Source organism: Amphiura filiformis, chromosome 12 (assembly GCF_039555335.1).
Source record: "Amphiura filiformis chromosome 12, Afil_fr2py, whole genome shotgun sequence".
Lineage (NCBI taxonomy): Eukaryota > Metazoa > Echinodermata > Ophiuroidea > Amphilepidida > Amphiuridae > Amphiura > Amphiura filiformis.
Genome location: NC_092639.1, coordinates 7,760,562 through 7,776,064, shown reverse-complemented (window position 1 = coordinate 7,776,064; position 15,503 = coordinate 7,760,562). Strand labels below are relative to the sequence as shown.

The window sequence follows — 15,503 nt, the reverse complement described above, 5'->3', positions numbered from 1 at the left end:
AACTATAAAGATCTTCTTCATGTCCTGGATCGGGTCCCTCATAGCTTGTCACCTTGTAACATGCTGCTTTACGCTCATGGTATGGAGCTAGGAGGTTAACATGTAAGATCTTGTTTTTCTTACCCATGGTAATCTCATAGTTATGGTCGCTAATTTTCTTTGTAACAACATACGGTCCTTGCCACTCAGCAGCTACTTTGCTAGCTTCTGATGGTAATAATACAAGTACTTTCTGACCTGACTCAAATGTCCTAAGTCTTGCCTTTTGGTCGCATACCATGTCTTTTGTTTTACCTGAGCATCATTCATATTGGAATGAACAGATAACATCATATCGGCAAGTCTGCTCCTCATGTCAGCCACATATTTGACTATTCCCATCTCGTCAGGATCTTGATTTGTCCATGCCTGTTTGACAATCTCAAGAGGTCCACGGACAGGATAGGGATAGAGAAGTTCGAATGGAGAGAACCCAGTCGAACTCTGTGGCACTTCACGATATGCAAAGCAGAAATAAGGGACATATTTATCCCAAGTCTTGAACTGGTCAGGAGGCAAAGTTTTCAACATTGACTTGAGCGTGCCATTGAATCGCTCAACTAATCCATTTGTCTCTGGATGGTAAGGAGTTGAGAAAAGGTGGGTAATACTCATAAGTTCACACACCTGTTCTATTAACTTTGACTTGAAATCAGATGCCTGATCCGATATCAGCTCATCTGGAATTCCTACAAAACAAAAGAGATTCGATAACTCTTCTGCAATGGTACTTGATCGTATGTTAGACAGTGGTACTGCTACTGGGAAGCGAGTAGCATAGTCAACAATGACTAAAATATACCTCTTTTTACTTGTTGTCATTTGTAATGGACCAAGAATGTCCATACCAATGCGTTTGAAAGGTTTTGTAATTATCGGCATTGGTTGCAGAGGTGCGTTGTTCGTAGGTCTGATCTGTGCAGTTTTCTGACAAATATTGCAAGTTTTGCAGTAATCTGCAATATCTTTGAAAACACCAGGCCAGAAAAAGGAAGCCAGAATTCTCTCTCTGGTCTTATTGATCCCCATATGTCCCGCAATCGGAACATCATGCCCTAACTGCATGATATCTTTTCTACATTGTTTGGGAACTAGTACTTGGTGAAACTCAGAAGCATTTTTCTGAGATGTCCATTTTCTGTACATAATATTTTTCTTCATATAATAACATGTACTTTCAGTAGCTACATTTTTCTCTGAGACCAATCTGTCTTTAATACCAGCTAAGCTGGGATCAGCTTGCTGTAATTGTGCTAGTTTCTCAGGGTCTATGTTCAGCCATCCTGAAAATCTAGCTTGGGTCCCAGGTTGGTCATTACCATAATTAGGTATGCTTGATTTAAGCCTAGCCCCATTTGTTGCATCCTGATTGGCCAACTCAGCGTCATCCAATTTCTTTTGTGCTCTAGTTGTTACCAGGGAAGGTATAGGTCTAGGTTTGGCAGGGCTATGTAAAGCATCCTGCTTAGTTGGCTCTAGTTCCTCAGCTATTGTTTGATCTTTACTTGTTACCATAGCTGGAGAACTGGGTGTGGCAGGGCTACCTTGCATCTCTATGTTAGGTAGATCGATCAGGGGCCAACCAAGTTTTTTAATGTCATTGCCTAAAAGTACATCCTGTTCATGACCCTCAAAATCAAGTACAGCGACTGTAAACTGAGCTTCGCCATACTTACAATTGATCTGAATTGTGGCGAGGGCAAAATCAGCTCACCTTTTAATTGCTGTAAGGATGTAGTACCCCTGTATAGGCAGCAGGGCTGACAAATTTCTTGTCCACTATTGTTTTATCACAACCGCTGTCTGTCCAAATTGTGACATCCATGCCATTGATTTGTCCAGGCATGAGGAACATACTATGGTCCACATGTTGGAATTTAGCAGCAGTGTTATGCTGTCCCATTTTGCGGTACAAATTCCCATTACCTTGTTTGGGCATTTTGTGGCAAAATGCCCAAACTGATGGCAAACATAGCATTTAATCATGCTTACATCTTTGTCTCTTCTGGACCCTCTGTCTTTTTCTTTTCTCTTGTCTGTGTCTCGGTCTGGGACATATTTAGGTTTATTGGAGGATGCTGTCTTCTTTGCAATGGCACCTAAGTACCATCGTTTGCGCCCATTCTTTCAATGTAGGCATCCGCCCATTTACCAAAATCTCCCATAGTTTTAGGTTCTTTTCCTTAAGATAAATTACTAATTCTCATGGCAGTTTCCCATAGGCCTGATCTATGATCATCTGATCACGTACTGCCTTTGCTTCTTTAGTCTGCAGAGGCACACCCGTCAGCTCCAACCAAATTGAAAAATTATATGATAATTTTGAGAGCCACTCCTTAACTGATTGGTTTTCACCCTTCTCAGAATTTGAATTTTCGGCGGTATGCCTCCGCATTTAACTCATACTTATGGAGGAGAGCCTCCTTCAGGCGATCGTAGTTCGCCTCATACCCAGGCTCCAGCTGGGTGTACGCATCACGGGCCAATCCAGTGAGTTTTGGAGCGAGCCGCAAAACCCAGGATTCTTTGTCCCATTTGCACAATCGTGCAATTTTCTCAAATTGTTCAAGGTGCGTGTCAATTTTATCCCCTTCTGAAAACGTAGGAACTTTTACCTTTGCGTCTTGAACCTTAGGCTTAGAGGGCATGCCTTGCGCAAACATAAAAGGTGACCCTGAATCTGTGCCATCTTTTCTTCATGGGCACGTCTCTGGGCTGCCTCTTCTCTGTCCCTCTCCCTGTCCAAAGCCATTTGTTCAATACGTAGTTTCTCTAATTGAATTTCCTCGAGCTTGATCTGGTATGCCTGTTCAGCCGTCATACGCTTACTTGAAAGCGTACGACGCTGTCTAGGCCTAAGAAAACTAACTTCATCGTCATTTGAACTACTAGGGGGGTTAGACTCATTTGTGCTATTTACATGAGGTCTATGGTCCTTGTCATCATGGTCATGGTCACTTTTAGGTTCCAAGTCTACCTTACTCGCACTTACTTGCTCAGCACTCTCCTCATGTCCCTCACTCACACGCTCGTTTTCTCTTTCTTCATCCGACATATTTGCTATCTTCAAATATGGCAGCCCAATTCACTCATTGAATATTTTCTCAGAAAGCTAAACAAAAACTCTAGTGTGGTGGCTACTAATGCATCATTAGACGGACTTACCGAGCTTCATAGGAGTATAACTTGTCAAAACAGCATGCCCATTAATGTCCATAGTCCTCACAATAAATAGAAATATTCATGGCGTGTTAAAAGTACATCCCGGCGTATGCCACCATGTCAAGTATGTTAAGACACCCGTTGATCTCAGGTATATCCATACAAGGAAATAAAACACATTAATCATATGATTTGGTAGCGTGGTTAATATTTTATTTTGATGTTAACTAGCCCATGGCTAGAATAAGAGTGTTGATCCTGTGTGTGTGTGGGCCTAAACTCTCCTCTTTTGCCTATGTGGCACTTATGAATATATGCATATTCATATGTGATGCATGGTTAGGCCTACACATCACAACAGGCATCCTCACAATCGCCAAACACTTGCTACAACTGAATCATAAAACAAAGCGAGAATACGAGAATTGACATGAAAGAAATTCAGTTTCCTGAAACAATACATGCGAGAGTTCAGTTTTTTAACCAAGTGAATCCCGAGTCATCTTCACAGAGAACTACCGTACACCAGCTACATTAAGAGTGCACATCTCAAAAAGAGTGAAACAATGGCTCCAAAGATGGCTGTGCTGGTGATCTACTGTTGGGCTATTCCAATTGAAATCCACATACCCCGTATGGAAGACATGACCAGAACATGCTAGAGATATCAAACGGGATCACCCATTCAGGTAACTCCACTTGAAATTCACATGCCCTGTGTGGAAGATTAAGGTCATGTCTTCCACAGGGGTGTATGGATTTCAATTGGAATCGCCCAATTAATTGGGTAGTTTATCATCATACCAAAATGAATGTAACATGTTTGTGCAATGTGCATCAGTGCTGTACGGTGCGACCATTTTAGGCGCATTGGCGACTAGATTTTTTCTGATGGCGACTAAATATTCAATCCCTGGCGCCAATGGCGACCAACTATTGAAGCTTTTAATCGCCAGCAAATGCAAAACATGTATGTAATGTAGCATTCAAGAGTATGAATGTATGCTATGAATATATGCATTTATCATGTCTCAATGGGGACTTCCTGGAAAACATATAGGCCTACACTGTACATGCTGTGTATCTAGTAAGAAGTATGTAGAGTTCAATGGGAATATGTAGATTGAGTACAGCAGCTATGAACATTCAACGCACATGGCTGTTCAGTTGGCACCACATATTTTTTACCTGGGAGCAAAATATGGGCGCCTAAATTTATAAAGTTAGGAGCCATTGGCTCCTCAATCAGGTTTTGCACCGTACAGCACTGATGTGCATGCTTCTGATACATTACTACTCACATCAATGGTTTCCATCTCATCAATGACACCACCATCATCTGCAGAAAGCATCTGCTAAAACAAACAAAATGTATATATTAGGTCATATAATTCTAGTTGGTACATGGCAGCATGTCCCATAGCATAGATATCTATACTCTTCATAATCAAATTAAATGTCAGGTTTTGTTGTACAAGTCCAGATTTTTTTTTATTCTTATATAAAAAAATATATATACATTTGTATTGCTAAAAATGAGATCAAAAAAAAAATCAAGTTGTTTGAAAAAATTTCATAGTAAACCTGTATCAATGTCCCTGGAACATGGCTCAATTTAAATGAGCTTGTTGATCTCTTTCATACAATACCAAATTAATTTACCATGGCAGTATTGGTATTGGTAAGTTACAGGCCTTTTTTGATTTTAGGGTGTTTTTTTTTCACTTTTTCATGGAATTGTCCTTTAAATTCCACCAACCACCCAAACCAAAAATTCTTCTGTTTTCATAGATTGCAAAAGACGTGTGACAGCCTAGCTATAGATTTGGCCACAAAAAGAAAATTGTTTGATTTGATTTTTTTACTTTTAAAGCTGTAAATTGCATTTGATAAAGGCCTTGGAACTTTTTTTTTTCCTTTTTAAATTCATTTATTTTTTTAATTAATTAATTTTTTTTTTTTTGGAATTTTTTTTAAATCTTTTTCTTTTTATGGCCTTAGTCAATCACCAATTTCTAGCTGTTTTTGGTTGCACCGTTATTTTTTAATATTTTTTTGAGGGGACAGACTATAGCTTGATTTTTCACATACATGGCTAAACTTGAAAGTTAACTTATTTTAATGGTATCAAAAATTTAATTTTAATAATGACCCTGTTCAGGCTTTTGAGGGAATAGGTCATACTTTGATGTGAAATGTTACATTATAACTTACTTGAATTGTGTCATGTTGAGATGACATCTCAATAGTTGAATCAGTCATTGATTCTCGCAGGTCCTTTCTCCTTTTCTGCATTGCTCGTGTAAAAGTCCTGAAAGTGAAAACATGAAGCATTAATATCATGGACTCATAATCCCAAAATAAAGTTTGGACACTTTTTTCTAGCCAAGTTGCTAGCAATGTTATTTTTATAGATAGTTATGCAACCACTGAAATCAAAAGTCAACATGCATGATTGGAACAGATTTTGAAAGGGTGTCAAGGAAGGGATCCAGGTCAAACAAGAAGTTGTCTTTAAAAAAGTCAAGTTCACGGATCAGGTGTATACTTTGAGCTACTTTGGTCTAACATTCAATACCGGTATCCATATCTAACCTACTCTGCACTTATTCGACAATAAATAAGTGATATGAGGCTTAATAATGATACCTGCGTCTTGACTTTGGAAAACAATATTTTTTAAAAACTTCATTTTGCATTTAGTTTTTTAAGCCACCTCGGGAGCCACCTACAGGATCTCGTTTTGCATTTAGGTCTTTATTGCGTTGCAAAGTACTAAAGTAGCAAAACTTTCTTTACATATGGCCCAATTCGTGCTTGGAAAAGGCTATCCCCTCTTACAACCTATCGACAGGTCTGATTTCTATAATGAGGTGTCACCAGGTTTGCAAGAGATAATAATACCAAATCTAACCACCATGAAATTTACCACATCACGACCAAGCTCACATTGGGCGCCCATTCCTTTTTAAAGGAATTTTTATTAAGTCACCTACGGTACTAAGAAACAAATTTGGCTATATAACTACGAAGAAAATTGTATCTTATCACAAGTAAACAAAATAATTACACAGCTTGCTCTTGCTAGCTTTTGTCAGGGTCATATGTATGAACACCAATATTATACAGGTTTATAGGCCTATACACATGGGTTATTACAAGAGTCAATAAACATTAGCTAACATTCAATTAACTATAGAGTATAGATAATGGACTTAGTTTTGTGCAATTATAGTAGTAATTTTCTGAAGTAAATCGCTTGCTGCACAGTCTTCTATACAGAATATGTTTACTTTGTAATCAGGTCCCTGCTAGTTTTGATTAACCAATCAGTTATGTGTATTGTCAGCATGTGATGGCTATAAGCCAATTGTAAACATGTTTCTAAAAAAGGCTAAAAAATTCCTACTCCTGGACAGACTCTTTTCCTGGTTAGGGCTAATTAGTAATTGTCATATGTGGCAAGTTAAGATAAAGGCATACAAACTAGGGTATGAGATATTAGGAATTATTTCCTAGACTATTAACCACATGGCTGGTGGGCTACATACCTATTCATGACACAGGATATATGTAAGGGATAAACTGTGCATATGAGATGTGGGGGAAAGTGGCACCATTTCACTGCCGTGAAAAAAGAACTCAATAAAGAGGCAGCCTCGTAAGAGCCTACAATTCTGTGTTCAGAAAAGTTTTCCACCAGGTTTGACTCAAATTCTGTGAATGGTTAACTCTATTCTATTACCCCCCCCCCATCAATTTCATGCCGTATGGCACGAAATAGCTTAAGGGAAGGGGTATGAACATTTGGACAGTATTTATTGTGGGACATTAGAGCACATCAGACAAATTGAATTGCATTCTGAATACGAAGAATGTCATTCTGATATCAAATAATTTTGATTTTTGAAATACACATTTTATGGCAAATCATTAAAATTGATATTTTTGATATTTAACAGTACTAAAGTAAACTTTATAAATCTGATGATTTATACTTAGCGTAATATGTAGGTGGGATGAAAAGCCGACGATCAATTGAAAATTTTGACCTTTTTGTATTGAAGATATGGATTTTTTTTCCCAAAACACCAAAAAAATTAGGTCTTTTTGGGAAAAAATCCATATCTTCAATATGAAAGGTCAAAATTTTCAATTGATCGTCGGCTTTTCCTCCCAGCTACATACACTTTCAAATATATCATTAGATTTATAAAATTTACTTCGAGGACTGTTATATATCAAAAATTTGAAAAATATCAAATTTTTATAATTTGTCATAAAGTTTGTATTATATTGTGATTTTTAAAAAATGAAAATTATTTGATATCAGAAAGACATGCTTCGTATTCAGAATGCAATTCGATACGTCTGAGGTGCTCTCATGTTCCATAAAAAATACAACGAAACGCTCAAAACGCTCATTCCAGATCCCTTAATATGCATGTAAAAATATTTACACAAATAAGGTCTTATTTTTTGAACAGTTTTGATAATTTATCACTTCTCTATCAACAAAAAAACCTTTTTTTCCTAATATAACTACCATTTACACATCATAAAATGGTTTAAAATGTTTAAAAATTACATATTTTAACCATTTTAAGGCCAAATTTTGTCCTAAAAATAGCCCAAAAATGTCCATAAACTTTTAAAACAAAGTCGAAATTAACTCAGATTTCTTTTCATTTTCTGTAGAAACATGGCAGTGTATTTAAAACTGCAATAAAATGCCACATTGATGTACTCATACACTTCAAAAATGTAAATCAAAATATTTTTTCATCATATCTGGCTATGAGCTCATTAATTACAGGGTCTCGATTTGGACGCGAATCACCAAATCGATTCCCGCTTTGATTCGTCTAACTGAAGAGAAATGCAAGAAACATAAAAGAACAAGAGCTATATAGAAAGTCATGCGAGACATGACACACAAGCTGACCTGTTAATGGGTCAAGTTTGAGCAATTTAGAAATTTAACCTTTGACCCCTAAACTTTGACCTTTGGGGTCATAAATATTTTAACATGTTTAGAATGTCGTAAGAATAATTTCTGTTGAATTTAAGCTTGATTGGACCAATTTCGAAATTTGACCTTTGACCCCTATAACTTGACCCTTGGGTCACGGATGGGGTCAACTGCTCTTGCATTGTGCTTAGGATGTCATAAGAAATATTCCTGGTGAATTTCAGCTTAATCGGAATTTATACATGGATTTTGATTTTTTAAATTTTGATTGACCTTTTGACCCCTTAATGACCTTTGACCTCAATGAAAAAAAAACCTTACTTACATTACACCGACAAAATGCATTGTTCCAATTTTAATTAAAAATTCTGACATGTTTAGTTCTCGAGATAAAAATTATTGAAGTTATTCAGCTAAAAACAGGAAGTGACCCCTTAATGACCTTTGACCCCCAAAATAAAAATCAGGGAACATCAGGGAACACTGATTCATGTATGATGGTTATATTATTCTAGTCTGTTTATCTTTTGAGATAAAAATTTGTTGAACATTTTTGATAATTTTGGTTTTTGACCGGAAGTGACCCCTTAATGACCTTTGACCCCAAAACTGTAGGCATCCTAAAGACCCTGGCTAGTAGCGATACATGTGTGCTAATGGCGACTCTCTGCTATGTAATTTGTAAAGACAGTGATTTTTTGAATATTTTTAGCTTTCAGACCGGAAATGACCCCCTTAATGACCTTTGACCCCTTATCTGTGAACACCCTATAGACACCGACCAAAGTCAAGTCACATGACCTAAGCATGTCACCATCACATGTTATTTGTGGAAGAAGATACATTTTATAGTAAAAATTTTAGCCATTGTGAGCAGGTCAAAGGTCAAATGGAGTTCAATGTCATGTAACATGTGGGGACATGGTCAGTGGTGTTTCTGACCAAGTATGATCAAAATCGGTCAAAGCATAGCAGAGCTAGGGCGAAACGTGGCAAATCACGCAAAATGTCACGTTTTGCTAAGAAAAAGCGTTTTTGACCATTGTAGCTAGGTCAAAGGTCAGATGCAAGTCAAAGTCATATGACATGTGCGGGCAATGCCAACGGTCCTTCTGACAACGTTTAGTTAAAATACGTCAACCCGTGACTGAGTTATACGTGCACTGAATGTGGTCGACAGAAAGAACGCCAAGAAGACAGTACAAGCCGGCGTTCGTCGACGGCTTGAAAGAAAAACGCCAAGAAAACAGTACAAGCCGACGTTCGTAGTAGGAATGAAAAAAAAAAGAAAAAGAAAAGAAAGAAACCAAGAGAAAGGAAATAAAAAATTTACATTGATAAACAAATCATCAATTACTCACCACCGGGGAATCACCTAGCGATACACGAGTACAGGATGGGGAATCCCCTCGAAAGGCCATTATTTTAAACCCCAAAAATTTGATGAATCATCATTTTTATATTGCGCATTATATCTATAATAAATTACTGAGTTTGGCGAATTGGTAAGGCTAAAAACTTCTACGTTTTATATTATTTCGGAAAACAGATTTTTGCGTTGCGTAGAGTAAGGTTGTCCGCACCCCAATAAAACGTCCAATTTTGTTTTTGCTTACGTTAAGGGTGTCAAATCATGTTAATTAGTTTCAAAGGCAGGGCAAAGGCAGTGGCAGCGCACCTGCATGCCAACACAATACACTAATGTTGACATAGCCTGAATTAGGCCTTCTATCCTGTCATCGGTGTGAGGATATTATGCCTGTAGTCTCAACTATTACATGACACAGTAGAAGCAACTATTACATGACACAGTAGAAACCCAATTAACATCTATTGTTTATTCAACTAATTGATCAACATTACCATGTATTCTGTGTTTTTATGGAGTGAAGGACAAATTAATCAGGGTTGCCAAACCACACCATGAATAGGCCTACTCTGCTTTGTGGTAATGCTATGTTTAATGTTATCAGCATAATGTATGCCCGGAATGTATGATCAGGTATGATCATAACTATATTTATATGAAATAGAGTGTAAGGAAATGTGACTAAAATTGTTTCAGCTGCACAGTGGTGTAGCCAGGACTTTTCAGAGAGAGAGAGGGGGGGGGGGTGGGGGGTGAGGTAAATTTCATGGGGGGGGGGTTGTCACAAATGGGCTAAAGAGTACGACAAATTACCCAAAATAGGCTAACAAATAAGATCAGCCAGCAGGCCACAGGGGGCCAAGAGGGATGTGAGCCAGGACTTTTGCAGGAGGCGGGGGCAGCAAGGTACATTTCAAGGTGGGGGACAAACGTGGATGAAAATGATAAAAAATGAGCTAAAAGGTACAACAAATTTGTCCAAAATGGGCTAAAGATTACTGTAGAAACAAATCCATAAAAATCTTAAATATCAGAGCGACCAGCATCCCACAGGGGCAAGACATAATCTAATTGCAATTTCAAGCCATTGATTTATATGGAAAAGATACTAAATATTATACTTCTCAGTAAGTATGATAATCTCCTCTCATACCATTAATCACATTAAATAAAACATTTACATGTACACAAAATGTACAAAATTTACCAACCGCGAAAGACCCTGACCGCGAAAGACGGGTGACCGCTAGTATATGTGACACGATCTGGTCCATGGGGGCCAAAGGCGGCAAATTTGAAACTGAGATAAAGGTAAAAATATGGAGCAAAAAACAATAAAATACATAAGAAAATAGACATCAAAAACTTCATAACTTTAGAACCAAGTATGCTAGACCTTTGGTGTTTTCAGTAAATGATAGCCTATTGTATGTACAATGTAATAATTACAGTAACTCAATTTTCAAAATGCCTCCTTTGGCCCCCATGGACCAGATCGTGTCACATATGGTCATTTTCACGGTAAAGGGTGTAACTTTGGATTTTTAACATTTTGATCCGTAGTTTTCTAATAAAGCCACAGAATTCCATGATTTTTGGCCACATAAGTCATCTAGTTAGCAGCTACCTTGGGTAGCATAATCATCTTCGGGAGTTACTGCGTTCAGTTTTAGCAGGCTTAAATGTACCTAATATTGCCATTTTGAAAAACTGTAAAAACAGTAACATTTTTGTAAAACCCTGTGTTTTCTTCAGTTAGTTCATGGATAATTTTTCTTATCCTGAAAGTACGGTCATATGTTCAGTAAACACTGCCACATTAGATTTAATTGTGAACAGCCCTGTATTTTTGAGAACCGGACTTCGATATTTGTCGTTTCGAGGCTTCATTTTCCGTTAACAATTGTTAACAAACTTTGTGGGTATAGCTTTGGTTCATAATTCTTGGTTATTTCTTCACTTCTTCTTGATTCATAACAGTTGATATCTTAACTTGAAATGGGTAACAAAAATTAGTTGATTTGCAAGCTTTTAAAATTTTTATAAAATCTTGACTTCAAAGAGCCGATTTTCCGTTAACTTTTTGAAGCCTCCGAAACAAACTGTTCAGCAAGCTTGGGCAAATATAAATAAAAGAGCTCATCCAATCTATTTATCAAAATGTAGCAAAGTAGATCCTCAAGTCACTTGTTTTTAAATCATGGAGATATATATCACCGTTTGAAAATGGGACCCAATACAAACTTTCCGTTAACAATTGAAGCCTCCGAAACAAATGAAGCCTCCGAAACAACAGTAAGCTTAATTATCATCTATGCATATCTAAATTGGTATGTTCCATATTGATATCTGCATTGTAATTGTTGCATGATATGTGCAGAATGTCATAAAAAAAAAAAAAATTTGATATTATGGTTAATGCTTGAAAAATATACTGATATCCAAGAAAGCCCGTTTCGGAGGCTTCACATGCAAATAACACCATACTTAACAAATGGGTGAAAAAATTACCATGTTATAAATCTACAGTATCTGCCGCATAGAATCATTGATTCAATACACACAAGAAAATAACAGCTTAGATGATCCCAACAGTGTTGTTTTCAAAAAAACTACTTCTGCAATATTTAACCATTGTTAACATGAAGCCTCCGAAACAAAAAAAGTGACTTGCTGTGATAATTTAATTTTTGTCACAACTGAAATTCAATACTTAGAAGCAAAGCATGAAAATTGGTAATTGTGATATTTTTTACCTATTTTTTCATGTCAACTTGTAGTAGTTAGCCAAATATTTTACTTTTATGATCACCTGTGTTGTTAACTGAAGCCTCCGAAACACAAATCGCTTGAATTGCCAATTCTAAAAAATAACTCCAATTTCTGTGAAACTTGGCTGGGAGGTTCCTTTCATCAAGTAGTATTTGTACATGAAGTTAGACATTTAAATTATTTTAGGAACCCAATTAAAACTTAAAAAATATGTTTAAGGTTGGGAAATTTCCATTGCAAATGATCCTTGATGTTGAACATTTTCAAAATTGCAATTACAAACATAGCAAAACATGGTATAAAATTTAACTTATATCTGTTGACTTACTTTGGAATGGGATTTCACATGTATTCCAGCTTTCATGTCATAATTTTCTGAGCTTATGTAAAATACATTTTTTCTTAGATTTTAACCAAAATGTTATGGAAATGTCAAATTTTTTATCAGAAATCAAAAGGTTTAAGCCTTGAAACACTATTTTACTCGAATTTAAGTTGCTTCTATGCATGATTACAGTAAACAGAAACATATTTAAGTGGTTTGAAATTTTGACCCTAAAAATCAAAAGTTACACCCTTTACTGTGAAAATGACCATATATCAATTTCAGTCATAGGCTTGGATGACTTGGCTTGATAATGGTAACTCATTTAACATGCATGTGGTCAAATCTTTTATTTATTGAGAACACCTTTTCATGCCCAAAACTGATGAATTTTGGTCCATTAGTATCAGACCAGCATGTTTATATACTGATTGTGTCAGGTTTTGCATTCAAAAACTCATCTCTTTTTCCTCAATGAATATTACTCTAGTAAGAATACATGTAATGTGTATTAATGAACGATGACGTTTGAGATGATGCTGATGGACTGAAGAATTCAATCACAGATTACACTTTTGTAGGTCTTGTGGTTCTTGAGTTATCATGAAATAACACATCTAACCACAATACATTGATAACTACACTGCCTGGTCTTTTTATTGAATAAAGTGATGTAAGATTGAATACACGTTTTGCTTTCCGTACATGTACCCAGCTCAGGCATCAAATCTTCAAGCTGTAACTTTTCCCCTTTTATCCAGACAATGAAAGTTGAATGACCATAACTCCTCTGACATGCCTTGATATTATTAGGGCTACTACAGACTCTGTATGTTACGTAGAATATCTGATGTCAAATACTTTTTGTGACGTCAAGAAGTATTCCATGTCGAATAAAAAGTATGTACTGGGAAAATATACATTTTGGAGTGTTGCTTAAGGGGGAGTTGCCCAATTGTCCAATTTTGCAATGTTGCCTATTTTAACTGTACAGTACTTTTACAATATCACAGTACAAAATAAAATAATATGCTGAAAATCCTGGCTGGTCACCACCTCCAATTTTGCAGAAAATCATTTCTAGCATACCTCTATGGGCATAACGAACACATGCATGTGTTATTCTCATATGAATTTAAGCTTAAAAGAAAACCTGGGAAAGTACCCTTAGATGAAGGATATAAAATGGGTGAATGGCCAAGGAAAAATGATGTCACAGTTGCAAGATGGAAAAGACTCATTTGATGCGGAGGCAAAGCTGAGGATTGAAATATTATAGATGAACTGAAAGTATTGAAACAGATGTGTTTTCTTGCAGGGGTTGGTCGGTTTTGCCAATGTAATGTTCTTGGCACTCCTGATCTTCCGCGCACTGGACACCGTACACTACACCACTTATGCGGCCCTTAGGCTGCTTGTCCTTTGGATGCACTAGCGACTGCCGCAGGGTATATATAGTTGGCTTGAAGTGGGTAGTGATGCCGTGATCGCGATATATATCCTCTTTAACTTCTCTGAAACATCCCCATTATAGGGAATGGTGACATAAGTCTTGGTACCAGAAGATGTGGTGCCTTCGTTGGCTGGTTTAGTGTCTTCCTCACCACGATTGAGGGCCTTGTCTATTGCCCAATCTTTGTAACCACATGTTATCAAGGCATGGCACAAGTGTTCATGCTCAATGGTCTTATCAGAGTCCTTTGTGATGATGGTATCAGCCCTGTGGTAGAGAGTGCCCGGGGGGGGGGGGGGCACTCACATTTCCCAGCTATACGGGTATGTGCCGCGGCGACGACCCCCTTTTTCAGAGCCACTGGCCGTTCCTTAGACCCTCTGAATTCATTGTTTGCCCGCTCTGAAGCCCAACATTTTTTCTAGCCGTTCCATAGACCCTCAGATCATCGATTTCCGCTCTCATCGGCATCTTGAGAAGCGTGTTTTCTGTCCTACTATTTCAAGCCCAAAAGCAGACCCAAAAGCTACTTTTGCGAGCCCAAAAACCTCAAAGGGAATTTTCCATTAATTTCTTCCCCATTGAAACCCATTGTAAGGAATAAGGTGAACTTTGGGTGGGATTTTGGGCTCCTTTTAATAGTAGTGGCAACACTGGTTGACTGTTAATAAAATGATAAACATTGCAGCAATGCCGATCGCGAGAGTCCAGCTGGTGAACATTTAGCTAGAAATAAATGATTTTGAGATCTCTTTTGGGAATAAAATTGCCAAATATGAGGAAAAGTACCTTAAATAATTATGTACACATCCTTGCAGCTCTCCATAAACAATGAATTAAAAGGTAATTTACGATCTACTGGTCTAGTGAAATCGGGAGTGGAATGGCTGTCAAATTCTGCACACTTCACTCAATCATCTCATGTATATAAAGCATGACAGTTCAATGTAGTCTAAATGTTTTTCTATTCGGCACTGAAAAAAATAATTCTTGTGGGTTTGTTTTTATGGTGGGCTTTTGTAATGCTGCTATAATTATCAGTAGGCTAATAGCATAGATTGTAGGTCTACAGGGTCTAGTCATTTTGATAATGCTGTTTTGTTTTTGTTGAGGTTTCCATCGGCATCGTAATGGGCCAAACCAGACCTATTTTGCATTAATGATTTTCCTGATTAATAATTTAATGCACAATTCAAAGTGAAATCGATTCCTTCAAAAATCTGTGGCAAAAAGCATAACAAAATTGAACCCTGGTTTGGCCTGCGGGTTTAGTTTCCGAGATTTTTCAGATTTTGGCGGCCGATCAGTTCCCAAGACCCCCTTTTGGCCAGTCAATCAGTTCCCAAGACCCCCCTTTTGACCGGCCAATCAGTTCCCTAGACCCTCCTTTTTGGCTGGCCGATCAGTTCCT

General features: G+C 37.3%; 1 protein-coding gene across 3 annotated transcripts in view; it reads right to left on the bottom strand.

Moving 5' to 3' along the window:
- LOC140165732 (coiled-coil and C2 domain-containing protein 2A-like) overlaps positions 1–15,503 on the bottom strand; it is a 98,011-nt gene that overhangs the window by 62,823 nt on the left and 19,685 nt on the right. For 2 of the 3 annotated variants that reach the window (XM_072189043.1, XM_072189041.1), the window contains exons 3-4: positions 5,416–5,512; positions 4,503–4,556 (exon numbers count right to left, since the gene is read on the bottom strand). In XM_072189043.1, the coding sequence (XP_072045144.1) occupies positions 4,503–4,556; positions 5,416–5,512 (151 nt within the window). The remainder of the gene's footprint in view (positions 1–4,502; positions 4,557–5,415; positions 5,513–15,503) is intronic. The other variant, XM_072189042.1, reaches the window with a different exon arrangement.